Genomic DNA, 15376 nt, shown 5'->3' with positions numbered 1-15376 from the left:
GAGACAGACAGACAGACAGATAGATAGATAGAGAGAGAGAGAGAGACAGACAGACAGATAGATAGACAGACAGACAGACAGATAGATAGATAGATATACAGACAGAGAGACATACAGAGAGAGAGAGATACAGACAGACAGACCGACAGATAGATAGATAGATAGATAGATAGATAGATAGATAGATAGATAGATAGATAGATAGATAGATAGATAGACAGAGAAACATACAGAGAGAGAGAGATACAGACAGACAGACCGACAGACAGATAGATAGATAGACCGAGAGAGAGAGACAGACAGACAGATAGATAGACAGACAGAGAGACAGACAGACAGACAGATAGATAGATAGATAAATAGATAGATAGATAGATAGATATACAGACAGAGAGACATACAGAGAGAGAGAGAGAGATACAGACAGACAGACCGATAGATAGACCGAGAGAGAGAGAGACAGACAGACAGACAGACAGATAGAGAGACAGACAGATAGATAGATAGATAGATAGATAGATAGAGAGAGACAGACAGATAGATAGACAGAGAGACAGACAGATAGATAGATAGATAGATAGATAGATATACAGACAGAGAGACATACAGAGAGAGAGAGATACAGACAGACAGATAGATAGACCGAGAGAGAGACAGACAGACAGACAGACAGACAGATAGAGAGACAGACAGATAGATAGATAGATAGATAGAGAGAGACAGACAGATAGATAGACAGACAGAGAGACAGATAGATAGATAGATAGATAGATAGATAGATAGATAGATAGATAGATAGATAGATAGATAGATAGATAGATAGATAGATAGATAGATAGATAGATAGAGAAGGACGGACGGACAGACAGATGTTTTTGGTGTGGGCATGGTTTGGTGTGCGACTGGTTGTTTTTACATTTATTGAAAATATATTTTTAGTTGACTTCTTGAACACACCTCTCTGAGAATATGATGTAGTCCTATGACACAAAATAATGTGCTTTTACAATCTTGAAGTTTGGGGAACACCCATTTATTTTAAAACGTGAGAACATCGTCACAAACTATAGAGTAGGCTATAGCCTACCCAGCTAAGAAATGTAGAAAAATAGCAATATAGGCGTAGTTTATATGCTATACACCCAACTAACAGATCGTTACGGGGAAACGTTACTTTATGACTGTTAAAAAAATACTAAAAGGGATGTTTTGGTTCCCCTGGGTCTTTTAATTTCCAAATGCTCATAGATGAAGGTAACAGCCATGTGTCCTGGTACAAAAAAAAGCATCCCTGATGATTAACAGGCTACTGGTTGTTATACTCTAATGCGATGTAACATCACTGGATTTAATGACGGATTACTTTTTATTACAATTTTTTAATTATTTGTTCTTGCTTGACTCTTGTATATTAATCTGCCCTCTAGTGGACACAATACACTACTACAGGAGTGCTTTAAGCATTGCGTCTACATTTACGTCACCTAATGATATAATAACAAATGAAAACTGAGCACGGAAATCAATCAGTATTAATATGTGATTTACTATGTTTACTATGACTTAATGGAAGAGAGAACTCGAATATATTAAAGGCATTTAAAAATAATAATTATATATGTATATAGGGTTTGGTAAGGTTTTTAAAAGAAGTCTCTTATGCTCACTAAGGCTGTATTTATTTGATAAAACTAATATTGTGAAATATTATTGCAAGTTAAAATAACTTTTTTTTCCATTTGAATAGATGTACATTTAAAATGTAGCTTACTCCTGTGACAAACCTTTTCCAAACCAAAAATTTTCAGCATCATTACTCCAGTCTTCAGTGTCACGTAATCCTCCAGAAATCTTTCTAATATGCTGATTTGGCGCTCAAGAAACATCTTAATCATCAATAACAATTGTGATGCTTACTTTAGTGGAAACTGTGATACATTTGTTTTAGGATTCTTTAATGCAATGAAAGTAACAGCATTTATATAAAAAAACAACAAAAAAAACTTTTGTAATATTATAAATATCTTAACTAATCACCTTTTTTAATCCATCCTTGCTGAAATTATTAATTTGATGAATGTCTTCCAAAAAAAAAAAAAAAAAAGACCTCAAACCTTTTAATGTTAGTGTAAATTAATTAATCATGATGGATACTGATAGGTAAACCTGGGTATAGTTGTCATTAAGTGTGTATTTCAACTATACAACAGTTTGTTTTCTAATTTTTTTATTATTATTATTTACAAAATATAACAGGAACAATAAATCAATAACAGGAGCAGTAATACATAAATTGCTTTATATATATATATATAAAAAGTGAAATAAGCAAAGGCAGTGTTTGTCTCCTGTCGTATCTTCTGAACCTTGTGTAAACTATAGTCAAAACATAAAGCCGACTAAACAATGAACAAAAAAAAAACACTGAATCGTACAGGGATATGGATGAGGATGATGATTTCAAATCATAACTAACAGAAGTCCAGTCACAAATGAGGTACTACACTAGATTTGACGTTGCCAGTTTTCTCTGGGTAGCGAGGGATTGTGGGTAGTATGCGGAGTTGAAACGTTGTGGCTTCACACAAATCCAACAGATGCCCAAACTGGCTGCAAAACCTGAGAAACTTAATGCAGTGAATCTGCCACTTACGTCAGGATTACATCTGTTGGCGAAGCATATGTGGAGCGTATATTCATAAACCATTACAAAAACCCCTCTTCAACACTTAGTACTGAAGTACTGACGGACCAGACCGAGAGGGAAACGATCGGAGCCCCTGAGGAACTTGTATTATTTTTTTTATTGCACAAAGACAACCTACCACGGGAAGCTAGAGGGTATCGCCACAAACAGGACAAAGCGACTGCATTAGCAGTTCACGCGATATCTTCTTTAAAAGCAAAACATTTTATGCTTTAAAGAAATAGTTCAACCAAAAATGTAATTTTGCTGAAAATGTGCTCACCCTCAGGTCATCTAAGATTTGGAGAAATTCAGCATTACGTCACTTGCTCACCTCTGCAGTGAATGGGTGCCGTCAGAATGAGAGACTAAACAGCTGATAAAAACATCACAGTAATCCACAAGTAATCCACACCACTCCAGTCCAGTTTAAAATAACAGGTTAAAATAAATATGCCTGTGGTTTTTGTTGTGAGAGGACAAAAGTAGCTGGACTTATTCACTGGAAGAAGCATTTTTATGATTAATGGGCTGGTATTTTGTCCAGAAGATGAATTGCCTTAATGATTTGTTTCTTACAAATATACAGATTTTCATGTCACTGTGAACTGATGGACTAGATTTGGTGTGGATTATTGTGATGTATTTATCAGCTGTTAGGACTCTCATTCTGACGGCACCCATTCACTGCAGAGGATCCACCGGTGAGCAAGTGATGTAAAGTGTGAAAAAATAAACTCATCTGCAGTTTGGATGGCCTGAGGGTGAGAACATTTTCAATTTTTTGGGGTCAACCATTACTTTAACAAAAAGAAATAAGTGATCTAATAAAGTAGTTTAAAAAGTTTATAAGATCTATATGCAATGAAAGGAACTATTTACTGTACAAGCAGTAAATTACTGAACAGTTACTGAAAATGAGTCTTAGTGAGACCAAACAGCTTAAAGAGATGGAAACCCTCTTATATTTCCAAAGCTGCTTAAAATTAGGTAGTCAATTAAAAACAGCAGTTTGACCGAGACAACCAGCTCCCTAAAACACCCAGTTACTAGTTTAGTAGTTTAAAAGGCAACACAGATTAAATATTATAAACACATTCTTTGATTAAAAGGATTGTTTACCAGATATTTAATTTCTATCGTCATTTACTCACCCTTACGTTGTTGCAAACCTGTACGACCTACTTTCTTCAATATTTAAGTCAATGGGGAATATTAGAAAAAGATCAGAAAATTAGATGAAGTTAGTGCACTTTTGGATTAAATTTATGCTACATTTATGCATTTTTTTTTTTTTTGGATTATGCAAGTTTTGGACCCTGTTGGCGTTCATTGTATTGACAAACTCAGCTTTGAATTATCTTCTTTTGTGCTCCTCAGAAGGTTTTGGAATGACATGAAGGGGAGTAAATGATGACAGAATGTTATTTTTTTGGTCAAACTCTGCCTGTAACTCAGGCTTTTCTTATGTAGCCTGAAAACGACAACTGCAAATTCCAGGTGAATGAGAGATCTGGAATGGGTGAGTTGCTGTGTTTGATGGGTGCGGAGCTGACGAAGTAAGGTGGGCACAAGAGGCTACCTATTATCCCAAAATCTGGGCTGGATGGGACAGACGAGGACGGTGTTCAAGTTGAAAGCTTCTGGGAGCAATGTTCTCTGAGCAAGCAGGTGCAGGATCTTCAGGAAAGGACCCCATTCGTAGCTGGGAAAAACCTGCTCCAAGGAGCCCTGAGTCTGGCTGAGAAGAAGGGATGGAGTGGCTACAGGATAGAGAGGAGAGGTAAAGCTGGGGGGACGGGGAGGACACATCTGACGTCTGGAGCGCTGGTGGCTGAAACGAGAATTGGCTGAACGACTGCTGCCCCTGTGGGCTTGAGCAAGATCCTGCATATAGTCCCATCTCTCCACTGTTTCGCTCAGAACCTGGAACAATGAACAGGCATAAAGAAAATGTGGATGAATATTTGAGGGAAAACCGAAAAAATGTAAGGTGTTTGAGATTCTTTTGTACTTTGGCAAGAACCTTCTCTAGAAGTTCCACTCTGTGTATTATTGTAGTGTTTGGGTCATACCTGTTTTGCAGTTCTTAGATTTAACAAATATGCATTGATCAAGTTCAATTGATCAACCTGAACAGGGTGTTAACAAATAGCTAAAATTAGGGACCTGAAAGTTTCTTTTGAGTATTTGATATGTTATTGTTAACAAAAACTATTAAAAATTACTTTTGGTTAATTGAAATAAGGCTGCGGTAAGAAATAAATAGTATAGATGGAAAAACTTGAAAATTATAATTCATTTGAAGTTGGTTAAAGTACTAAAATTGGTAAATCTGAACCTGAAATTGATTAAAGCTAAGTAGAAATATTCTAAATAAAACTAATAAAAATGGCAAAAGCACTTAAAAGAAAACGGAAAATATAAAAAAACTTTTCAAACTGTTATAAAATTCTAAAATAGTAATAACTGTAATTTATACTAATATATCACTGATGTAAACAAATAGCAAAAGTTAGGTTTTTTTTACCCATATTGTGAAATTTTGATATGCACATTTCTGTAATTTTATCTAACAAGGTGGAATATTTTAACATGAATAACAGGATACTGAGGACACAGGAACAAATACATTTAAAAAACCTCAAAAAGTTGTGTTTAGAACATTTTGATTATATAAATGAAAGAAATAACTATTTCTTGAAACACTTTAGAGAATATGATACATTATGATACAATTTAACTGATATGATTTCAAACTTAACTTTTAAGTTAAATATTAATGACACATAAATGACAAGGGCATGAAAATGTGCTGCATAACAGGAATGATCCATTTCCTGTTTTTACCTGTGTTTCTGTCAGTTTTAGGCTGTCAGTGAGCAGGAAGCTCAGGGCTTTAATAGGAAGCGTGGCGTGCGTTTCCGTCGTGGACGACCATGAAACTGAGCTGTGCAATTCAGGCTGTCCTCTGGATCGTATGACCAAATTAAAGATGACAAAACATAACACAAACACAATGGGAAAAATGCTGGCAGATGGAAAACAACAATGAAACAAATCATAACCCATTGACCATCCAGACCAAAATCAAGAAAAAAATGATATTATGTTGGAATTAAATGAACATAAATGAGGGACGAAAATTAAGAAACTGGTACCAATGGATGGTTTCGATTAACTAATTAAGTAAGTGTATAATATCTAAGAACTAGTAGAGCATACCTTGTTTATCCAGCTCCATGACTGCAGGTGGCGATGGAGGTTGGAGTTGAATGGAAGTCCTAACTGGCAAACCTTGATTGGCACCTTCCAAATCACCAGTATTTCCATCTGGCCCAGCATCTTCTCTGAGAGAAACACATTTAAGGATCATCAGATCATTGTTTTAAAAAAGTAAAAACTCTTTAGTCTGACAAAATTTGTCCTGGTTCTTTTCATTTGTCACAGCTGAAAAAAAAAGGCTGAACATTTTGTAAACTTAATTCAGATTAAAGGAAAAGATCCCCTAAAATAAAAATCTGATTTTCTGACTCTCATGCAATCCAAGTTGTAGATAAATTTGTGTTTTCAGCTGAACAGAATTGGAGAAATTCTCTGCAGCGAATGGGTGCCGTCTGAATGAGAGTCTAAACATCTGATAAAAACATCTCAATAATCCACACATGTCCAGTTCATCAATTAATGTACTGTGAAGTGAAATGATACATTTTTGTAAGAAATCATTAAGACATCTGAATCACAAGAGCAATATGCACTGATCAATCACCATTTACAAGCTTTTCACTGGATGAAGCGTTATTTGGATTATGGAATAATATTTTAGCCAGAAGCTAAAACACATCCTTTTCACTTCACAAAATGTTAATTGATAGACTGGAGTTACTTGTGAATTATTGCGATGCTTTTATCAGTTTTTTGAAATTTCATTCTGATGGCACCCATTCACTGCAGAGGATTCATTGGTGAGCAGTTCTTAAAAAAAAAAAAAAAACTCACATGTTGCCAGATGGCAGATTGCACTTTTTCCGACCCAGCTTGGTGGCCTGCTGTGTGAAATACTCATGCCGCTCTGATTTCTTCCACTTGTAGTAGTACTCTACACACTCGCCAACTGAGCGCGTGCGGACCTGTGTGAAGGCAAATAAGAGATACCTACACATTAAAGGACTCTCATTTCTTTTAAAAAAATAAAATAAAAAAATAAGCAGCAATCTCTACTTGAAAACAATGCATGTCATGAGAAAACTTGTTCAGATTTGGGCTTTCACCTTGTTGGCCTGTATGAGGTTGAAGTTCTTGCCATGGGCACGGTAACCATACTCAAAGTTACGACACTCCTCCTCACTCCAGCCACAAAGCTCTTCTGGAACAATATATATATTTTTTTACAATAAAATTAACTTGCTATACATCCTGGGAAATGGTTGCATGGATTTAATTTTTTTGACTGCCTTCTAAATAAGGTTTGATAACACAAAGAGAGAAAAAGCAGGACAATTACAGAGGCCTTACCATTGAAAACCTTGACATTAAAGCGATATCTTCTTAGTGCCTCTTCTGCATTAAAGCTGCATTTCACTAGCTCAAATAGTGCCTACAAAAGACATCGAATGAAAGACCATTGAAAGCAAGTTCAAACACTGAAAGATCAAATATGAACCACTACAGACAAAAAGTTACAGTGAGGAACAAAAAGAAGGAGACCACTACACAAGAGACAAAATGTCTTAATATTTGGCAAGTTACTGTTTTGCTTTAATGACAGCAGAACCAGAGCGACATGAACTCCACAAGTTTGTGCTAAACCTGATGATAATGTTTTCCAGCATAATTTGGAGTAAAATCTTTCAAACACACAAAATCATTGATTACTTAACTAAAACAGTGCAGAATCTTAAGCATTTAAATATATTTTCTTATTTTCTTATTCCATTGTTTGAAACATCATTACATATATTCACAAAAAAAGAAAACCTGACATTTTGATCTCTTGCTTGCAGCAAACAGAATGCTATTCCAGAGGAAGTACATTTTCAGATTACGATTAAAGATTACTAGGGGTGCCGCTTCGATAGGAGGAGCACAATTCGACTACCAGTCTCACAGCCGAATATTCGCGGGGTGTTATGATCATGCCATTTTGGCTGTATGGGGGTGCTCAAAATGTCTGATTTCACATAGAACTACCGGTTTTCTCCCAAAGTTAATAAACAGCCTATTATGTTAATGTTGTAAAAAAGCAGCTTTAAATTTAACATTTTAACGTGCATGAATAAATCCATCTAGCCCTATATATTTAAGTTTCGCTTTATATTGTCAGTGACACGTTGCGTGAAGAACGCGTCCACAAAAAGAGTTCATTCAGAGCTACACAGACACGTTCATGATTTCAGACACAGCATTTTGTGCAGATAGCTTTTAAGTCGTAATATTAATGTTGTGTTGTACAAATAATAAAGCGTTTATCATAGGAAATAAATTATGAGTTAAATCCCATTGATTAAAAAGCTGCTATCAAATACTACTTCATTCAGCATTCACCACTCGGCTGGTCACAAAGCAGCTCAGCGCTCATAAACGCTGCTTTATCAGGAATTATAGGTAAAATTTATCAAAATGCCAATGAAAGCTTTCTGAAGACAGTCAGTTATCTTCAAGACATCCAAGCCACGGGAGATCGGTATTTAAGACATTGGGTGGAGTGCTGATACATTTTAATAGCAAGACTGTAGAACACAATAGTGCTGGGACATCGGGGTAGCGAGCCCTTATGTTTCATTTTAACTACCGTTTAATTAAAACATTATTTTTGTATCTGCAAGGCATCTGTTACACATTTTCCCTGTGTGTTAATGTAATTATGACTGTCAAATGTCTAACTTGCCTCTTGGTAATGTATTTCGCCCCGCCCCCCGAAATAATGATTCGACTATAAGTCGAATATCAGCAAAATTTAAAAATTCTGATTTGACTATGAAAATCCTTGGTCAGGGACAAGTTTTTTTTTCTGTGGATCAAATTGCACTGATAAATTGTTCACCTCAAGGCTAGTATTGTGCGCTAACAAAGTAAATAGCAGGGCTAGCTTCAGTAAAGCTGGTTCTGTGATTAATAATAAATCTCCAGCACGTGCTTTCAGATGGAGCGGCATTTACTACACAGAGCAGTAGGTCACTGACAATGCTATGCAAAATCACGTTCATAATCACAGTGATTCTGAAATCAAAGAAATCGTTCTGCGATTGTGAAATCTGTTTGAGTGCGTATCTTGTCAGTGAACTCTGTGTAGTAAATGCTGTTCCATCTGAAAGCACATGAAAATACCAGATTTAATAACATGTTTTTACTCCAAACTCATGTGCTTGAAATAAATCCTTCTGTGAGATGATGTGGCTTCTTGCACAGAATAGGGCACACAATATATTTCACAGTATTCTAAGCAGTGATAAATAAAGTCTATGTCGATTAGCATTGCATTATTATATACTTTATTATAATGCAAATTATAATGAGATGAACCATATATTGTCACAGCTTCTGCCTTATCAGGATTTATCGACTTTGCGATTTAATTTCGATTCATCGTGCAGTCCTAGTAAACAGTGTAAATTTTGATTTCATGTAGATTTTAACAAAAGTTCAGGGGTCCCACTGGGATCTATTCTTGAACCATTATTTTTTCATTAAAAGTAAACGAAAATTAGAAATTTTGTCTTGGCAGATAAGTTAAATAATTAATGCACTAAAATGACCAGAATTGAAATAAAAATAAATAAAAACTATATAGAAATATATATTAGAAAAACATAAAAAATCCTAAATCTTTAATTAAAACAAAACCTGAGAACATTAAAATATAATATATAATAAAATATATAACAAATATATCAGTACTTTAATAATAAGTAATACCAAAATAACATTGCTAAGTAAGCATCAGCAACCAAACTGTATAAAAAGACATGTACTGCATCTGTGTGATTCAACCCAACCTGGTCATTGTCTTTGATTATATCTCCTGTGGTCAAAGTGTTTGTAGGTCCGTCGTCACTCCCTTTTCTCTGGACTTCAAGCAAAAACTTCTCTACAGCCAGACTGGACAACACATCTGGGGTCCACAATAACTGGTCCTCATTTTCATAGACTGGGGATAACAGTAACAAAACAGGTGTGGATCCCAGGGAACAGGTCAGTTATGCAAAACAGACCACTGAAATCACATCGCTGGAGCCAGCATAAAGAACACCAGACAACAGAAGACACTCACCTCTTTCAGAAAAAGTGTGTGTACAGAGAGAAGGAATTATAGCCTGATACTGGGGGCCGACCATGATGTCCTGATAAACAAAACATGGCACAAAAGCATTACTGCAATGTTTTTAAAGGGGTCATATGATGCAATTTCAAGTTTTCCTTTCTCTTTGGAGTGTTACAAGCTGTTCATGAATAGATAAGATCCATAAAGTTGAACAGACTAAAGTCTCAAACCCGAAGAGATATTCTTAATAAAAGTTCAGACTTGTCCATGCCCTCCTAAAATGCCTTGTTTGCCACTGATGATTCAAATGCGAGTTTAGAGCAGTGTAGAGTAGAGCTTGTTGTTTGTCATTCCTCCGATCATAAATGAAGACATGGTTTTATGTTTATGTGGCGTGATGCAAAGCAACGCATAAAAAGTAAAATAAAATAAAATTAAACTGTTTGTAAATTGAATATGCAAGGCTTCCAGTGTCATTCGCAATTCACAATTATTGTCTGTTTGTTATCAGTTTGTTATGCAGCTTGTTATTACAAATTGGTATTTGTATTGTAATAATTAATAAAAATAATTATTATTATTATCATGATCATAAACATGAAATAAAATATAAACACAATAAACTATAACATTAATTTTATTTATTTTTCTTTACCTTGCGGCCATCACTGGACGGGATAGAGGTGCTTTCTGAGTCATCTTCGGAGCAGCTGACTGAAGTGTCTTTGTCATCACCTTGTAAAGTAAAGAACTTTTTAAGAGTTGAGCCCAAACATTTTTGAAAACAAAAAATAATTTTTTCATAGAAAATTCACACTAAATGTGTTAAGTTGCCAACAAGATATGTAACAGACAAATATGATAAAATTTCCAAATATATGTGCAGTGTGTAAAAATCAGCTTTAACAAAATATAAAATAAAAAAGGCAACCAGAACTGCTAAGGACTGACACTGCTTAGAAGAATATTAGTTTAGGAGTTGACAGTACATGACAAAAGTGCCTTTGTAATTTGATGTTGTACCTCTTAGGTGACACTGTGAGAGGTCAGATGAATGAGACGTGACAGAGAGTGTGAGGTCTTCAGCAGAGGAATGGCTGTCCAGATCCTCCCCTCCTGAGAATAGAGCTTTACCTAGCTGAACCTATAAAAAGATTTACTTAATTTCCAGTTATAAGGCAGAATTTTCACTTTCTAAGTTTCCTAAAGAAGTTACAAGGAGCATTTTAAGATTCTACTGAGGAGGTCAAGCAACAAAAAAAAAAGAGATAAGTTGCAGTCGCATTTATTGTTGTTCTGTGAATTTTTGAGGACAATATCAAGTCATTTTAAATAGATATCCATGATATAGGGATTTTCACTTGCAGGCAAATTACTTCACAATGGGTTCAATTTGGTCACACGAATTCGCCAAGTTGACCTACAGAAAACTGCATTGTTTAAAAGTCACTTATGTGTGAGTTGAACTTAATAGCTACACTTTTAAATACACTTTTTTTTTTTTTTTTTTTTTACATGGCTACACTTTTGATTTTCTTAGTTTTCTTTTTTTAAAGGTTACCACACCTTTAGAAAAGTGTATTTTTTTTTAATATTTCTTTTACACTTCACTTTTTTGCACTTTTGTCACCCTGTAGATGTTAAATTCAAGTAATTTTTGTGATAGACACTTGCCTTGGGTCTAATTGTATGTCTTTCAGTGTGCTGACATTTTTGGTTGAGCACATTTTTCTTGTTTTACGCACCTGAGAACAAACTGGTTATCTTTTTGGAGTGCATACAATATCTTTTTTAGATACACCTTTATTTAAAAGATAGCTTTTTTATCCACACTTTGCGATACGGAGGTAAGCTTTCTCTTTGAATGTGCGAGACTTCCAATTCATTAATTGGTAAATGTCTTGAAGAATAAGAAGGTTCAGTAAACTATTTGTACTACAAACTTGTGTTTTTAAGATCATGATAATATAATAAAATAATTATTTTGATTAATTATTCCAATACAAAAACCAGACTGTTTTTATTAGGGCTGCCCTCGATTAAGGATTTTTCTGATCGACTAGTAGTCTAATCAACTAATTTAGATAAAAAACTGATTTACCATAGATCAGCCACTAACGATCTGCCAACGTGAATTTTCTTTCTGCGACTAAGCGACGAATAAAATTTTACCTCTAATAAAACCTCTTCTGGTTGACTAATGATTAGTCGACTATTAGCGGGCAGCCCTAGTTTTTATACAGGTAAAATAATTGTAAGCAAATGACATTGGGAGCCTCGCACATTCAATTTAAATATGGTCGCATCCATTTTACAAATAAGCTCAGATAGTTACTTTAAACAAATACTTTGATTATTTTAGTTATAGTAACCTTGTCCAGTGTCATTTCAGGCAGACTGGCTGCCAGTTCATTCGGCTCCTGTTGTTGTTGCAGGACAGGATCAGGCACATTGTACCCATAAAGTGCCAGCAGTTGCTCAAGGGTCTTCTCACCACCCTGTGGAAAGGTGATCGAACACAATGGGAATCTTACACAATCTATCAATACATAGCTAGAAAATGTTTCACTCACTGCATGGGTCTTGGTTGCCATCTTTATTGCCTGCCTCCGCAGGGCCTCCAGGCTCCTGTCCTGCTCCTCTAGGAACGTTGTTGCCCGGAGAAGGGCCTCCAGCGGCCACGCATAGCCCTGGTGGAAAATGTCTACACGACTAAACCACTGGTCCTTGGAGCCCATTCGCACAACTAAAACACAGCGAGAGCAAATCATTCAAATTAAATTCATGTTGGTTAAATTTAAAATTAGCCTCTGAATTTATGGGGGTAAAATCCACCTGGTAAATAAACGTTATGACAGACAGAAAATACATAACCAGTTTGATTATCAATAACACTTGTCACATAGGCCTACTATTTAACATCTGAAATTAAGTACTTACAAAGTAAACCTTATGGCTGTACAAACTCATAGAATATCCTTGCAAACTTCTAACACAGAAACCATAAATTGCACAATAGCATAGATACAATTATTGTTAATTACTCTTCATAGACTTTTAGACGAATTCAAGATGGTTTATGAAGAGCATAGTGAAATATATTCAAAACTCAGCTATGTGGTAAATGTTCCAAGAAAAGATATTCAGAACTCGTTAGACAAAAGCTATGAATTCTATTAGATCTTTCAGAATATAAGCCCTTGCAAAAATATAGGCTATTATGTTAGACATAGTTTACACCAAAATAAGAGTTGTTGGTAGTTCCAAATGTGATATTAACCTTCAAGAAACTGACCAAAATTGCTATATCACCACTATAAGTAAAATCTAGATACTTTGTCTTCTAATATAACAAGTCTGCCTTAGAAAAAGCTGTATAGCGCTAAATTCTCTCTCTGTTTACCTCATAAAACACTTCTAGATTTAGTCTAAAACTCAAAGCAGAGAGTTCTAAACACCACAAACATATTTAAAGCGTCTTTTTTAAGTTTCTTGTCGTCGTCACCGCTAACGCATTTGTATATTTGTATGCGTGAGCGTTGGTGAAGTTAGTCACTCAGGCGCTTTCCTGTAAGCCAGTGCTGAACATTTGCACCGTGACTGAACCGGTGCGAGAAGGAAACACTTTTAGGGAAGTCGAGGAGGCAGTGACAGTGTCTGAAGTTTTGAAACTTTAGACCAGCCATCCGTCCCGCTCCGCGCGCACCTGGGGCACACTTCAGCACCAGCGCTCGCGCCGCTCTCCCGTTGTCTCGAACGGCGCTCGATCTGGCGAATTAAACGCTCGTGAACGCACACAGACGTAGAGATAGATAGAGTGGCGAAACGCTGAGGAGTGCTCCCATTTTAACTTCCTCCTTATTAATGACCGTCTAGCTTTGCCGTTTTCTGAGTCGCTCGATCAGACGGACCGGGTCTTAAGCTGTCCGTTAATGCGCGGTTGGTTGTTAAAGTGTATCGGAGCGGCTGAATCATTTAATCATTGTGTTGTTCTTCCCCCGAGCCTCGCAGCTCACTTACCTCCGCCATTCCGATTCTGCGCAAGCGGTGGAATGCCCGGATGTTGTGTAGAACTCCTATTGAACTTACATTCTGACTAACTAACACTCATGACAGTCACCAAGCCATCTAATAATTCAGGATCTCATCTGCCTGGAAATCTCTGTGTTGAATGGAAATATATCCCATTGGTAATATATATGAACATACTTCAGAGTTTGAGGGTTCTAAAATAGATTTTGTGTTTTCAAAGTTATCAAAGTTATGAATGAAATTGCAGATGTTTTGACTTCACGTGAAGATTTTATATGGCTAGTATAAAGTCTAATAAAAAGAGATCTCTAAAAGATGATGGCAGTGTCAAAGATCAAAATGTTAGGCTAATACAGATTCAACTTTCACGGGTCATATGATATTCAAAGTGTCTATAATTTTCGTATTTGATTATCATCCTAGCAACTACAACGTTCAAAATCCTAGGGTAATTTTTTTATGTTTTTTTTTTTAAGCTCGCCAAGACTGCATTTATTTAGCTTAATAAAAAATACAATATAGCATAACAGTAATACTGTAAAAGTAACTATTTTCGACTTTGATATATATTTAATATATGTTAATAATAAATATGTCAATGTTAAATTATGTTACATTGTTTTTGGAGGTTTCTTTCGGCTCTTATTGAGCAACTGAGCATTTTTTTTTATTCTGTAGTTTTCCATTGGTTACAATAGTGACCGCGAATAAAACACATTCTTTCACTAACGTTTTGGATTAAATGATTCATTCATTCATAATTATCATTATTATTTAGATTATTATTTAGAAAAGGAATGCCATTTGTTTCAAGGAGTAAAATACACATTCTCTTTAAGTAATTAGAACAAATGTTGTTATTAATTAGTTTTATTGATTCTTGTCTACAAATTAATACATTACACTTCTTAAATTTTCCATAATACAAAAAGATGTAAATCAATATTCAAGATAAGAGGGGAACAAAATGTAAAACTGAAGAAATTAACATTCAAAATTCTACCCTCTCAATGTCGATAGTGGTGATTGGTAAAGTGCCCTTATGATTTTTAAGTAACTTTACAAATTGGATTATTCAATTCTAATACATACAGTTTGGCATGAAATTGATTTATTTTATTCAAAGGCTTAGTAAACAAACCCAACATTTGCCCTGATGTTTTATAAGCTACGCTTCCTTGCCCAAAGCCCAATCCTAGTGACTAACAGAAACCATATCACTGGTTTCAGATCAGAAATGAACAGTAAAGTCTGCAAACACCTGTGCATCAGTTTCTCAGAGGATGTGGTCTGACTGAGAAGAGCTGACAAGTAATTTGCTGTGGAACAATTCAACGTACAGAAAGCCATAAAAAACATTTCAACATCTCATTCACAGTGTAACATACTTGTATATT

The 15376-nt window shown here is 35.4% G+C and overlaps 1 protein-coding gene across 1 annotated transcript; it reads right to left on the bottom strand.

Moving 5' to 3' along the window:
* Positions 1 to 2210: 2210 nt before the first annotated feature.
* Positions 2211 to 14031, bottom strand: LOC127942547 (mesoderm induction early response protein 2). Its single transcript, XM_052538336.1, has 13 exons — positions 13968 to 14031; positions 12521 to 12693; positions 12320 to 12445; positions 10971 to 11091; positions 10603 to 10682; positions 9957 to 10026; positions 9682 to 9833; positions 7202 to 7283; positions 6958 to 7052; positions 6686 to 6816; positions 5912 to 6036; positions 5537 to 5657; positions 2211 to 4612 (listed from the first exon to the last, which is right to left on the bottom strand). Exons 2-12 carry the CDS (start codon positions 12683 to 12685, stop codon positions 5578 to 5580), a joined length of 1227 nt encoding a protein of 408 aa, XP_052394296.1. The 5' UTR covers positions 12686 to 12693; positions 13968 to 14031; the 3' UTR covers positions 2211 to 4612; positions 5537 to 5577.
* Positions 14032 to 15376: the final 1345 nt, after the last annotated feature.

The sequence above is a fragment of the Carassius gibelio genome, chromosome A22 (genome assembly GCF_023724105.1).
Source record: "Carassius gibelio isolate Cgi1373 ecotype wild population from Czech Republic chromosome A22, carGib1.2-hapl.c, whole genome shotgun sequence".
NCBI lineage: Eukaryota > Metazoa > Chordata > Actinopteri > Cypriniformes > Cyprinidae > Carassius > Carassius gibelio.
This window is presented reverse-complemented; position numbering and strand designations above follow the sequence as displayed.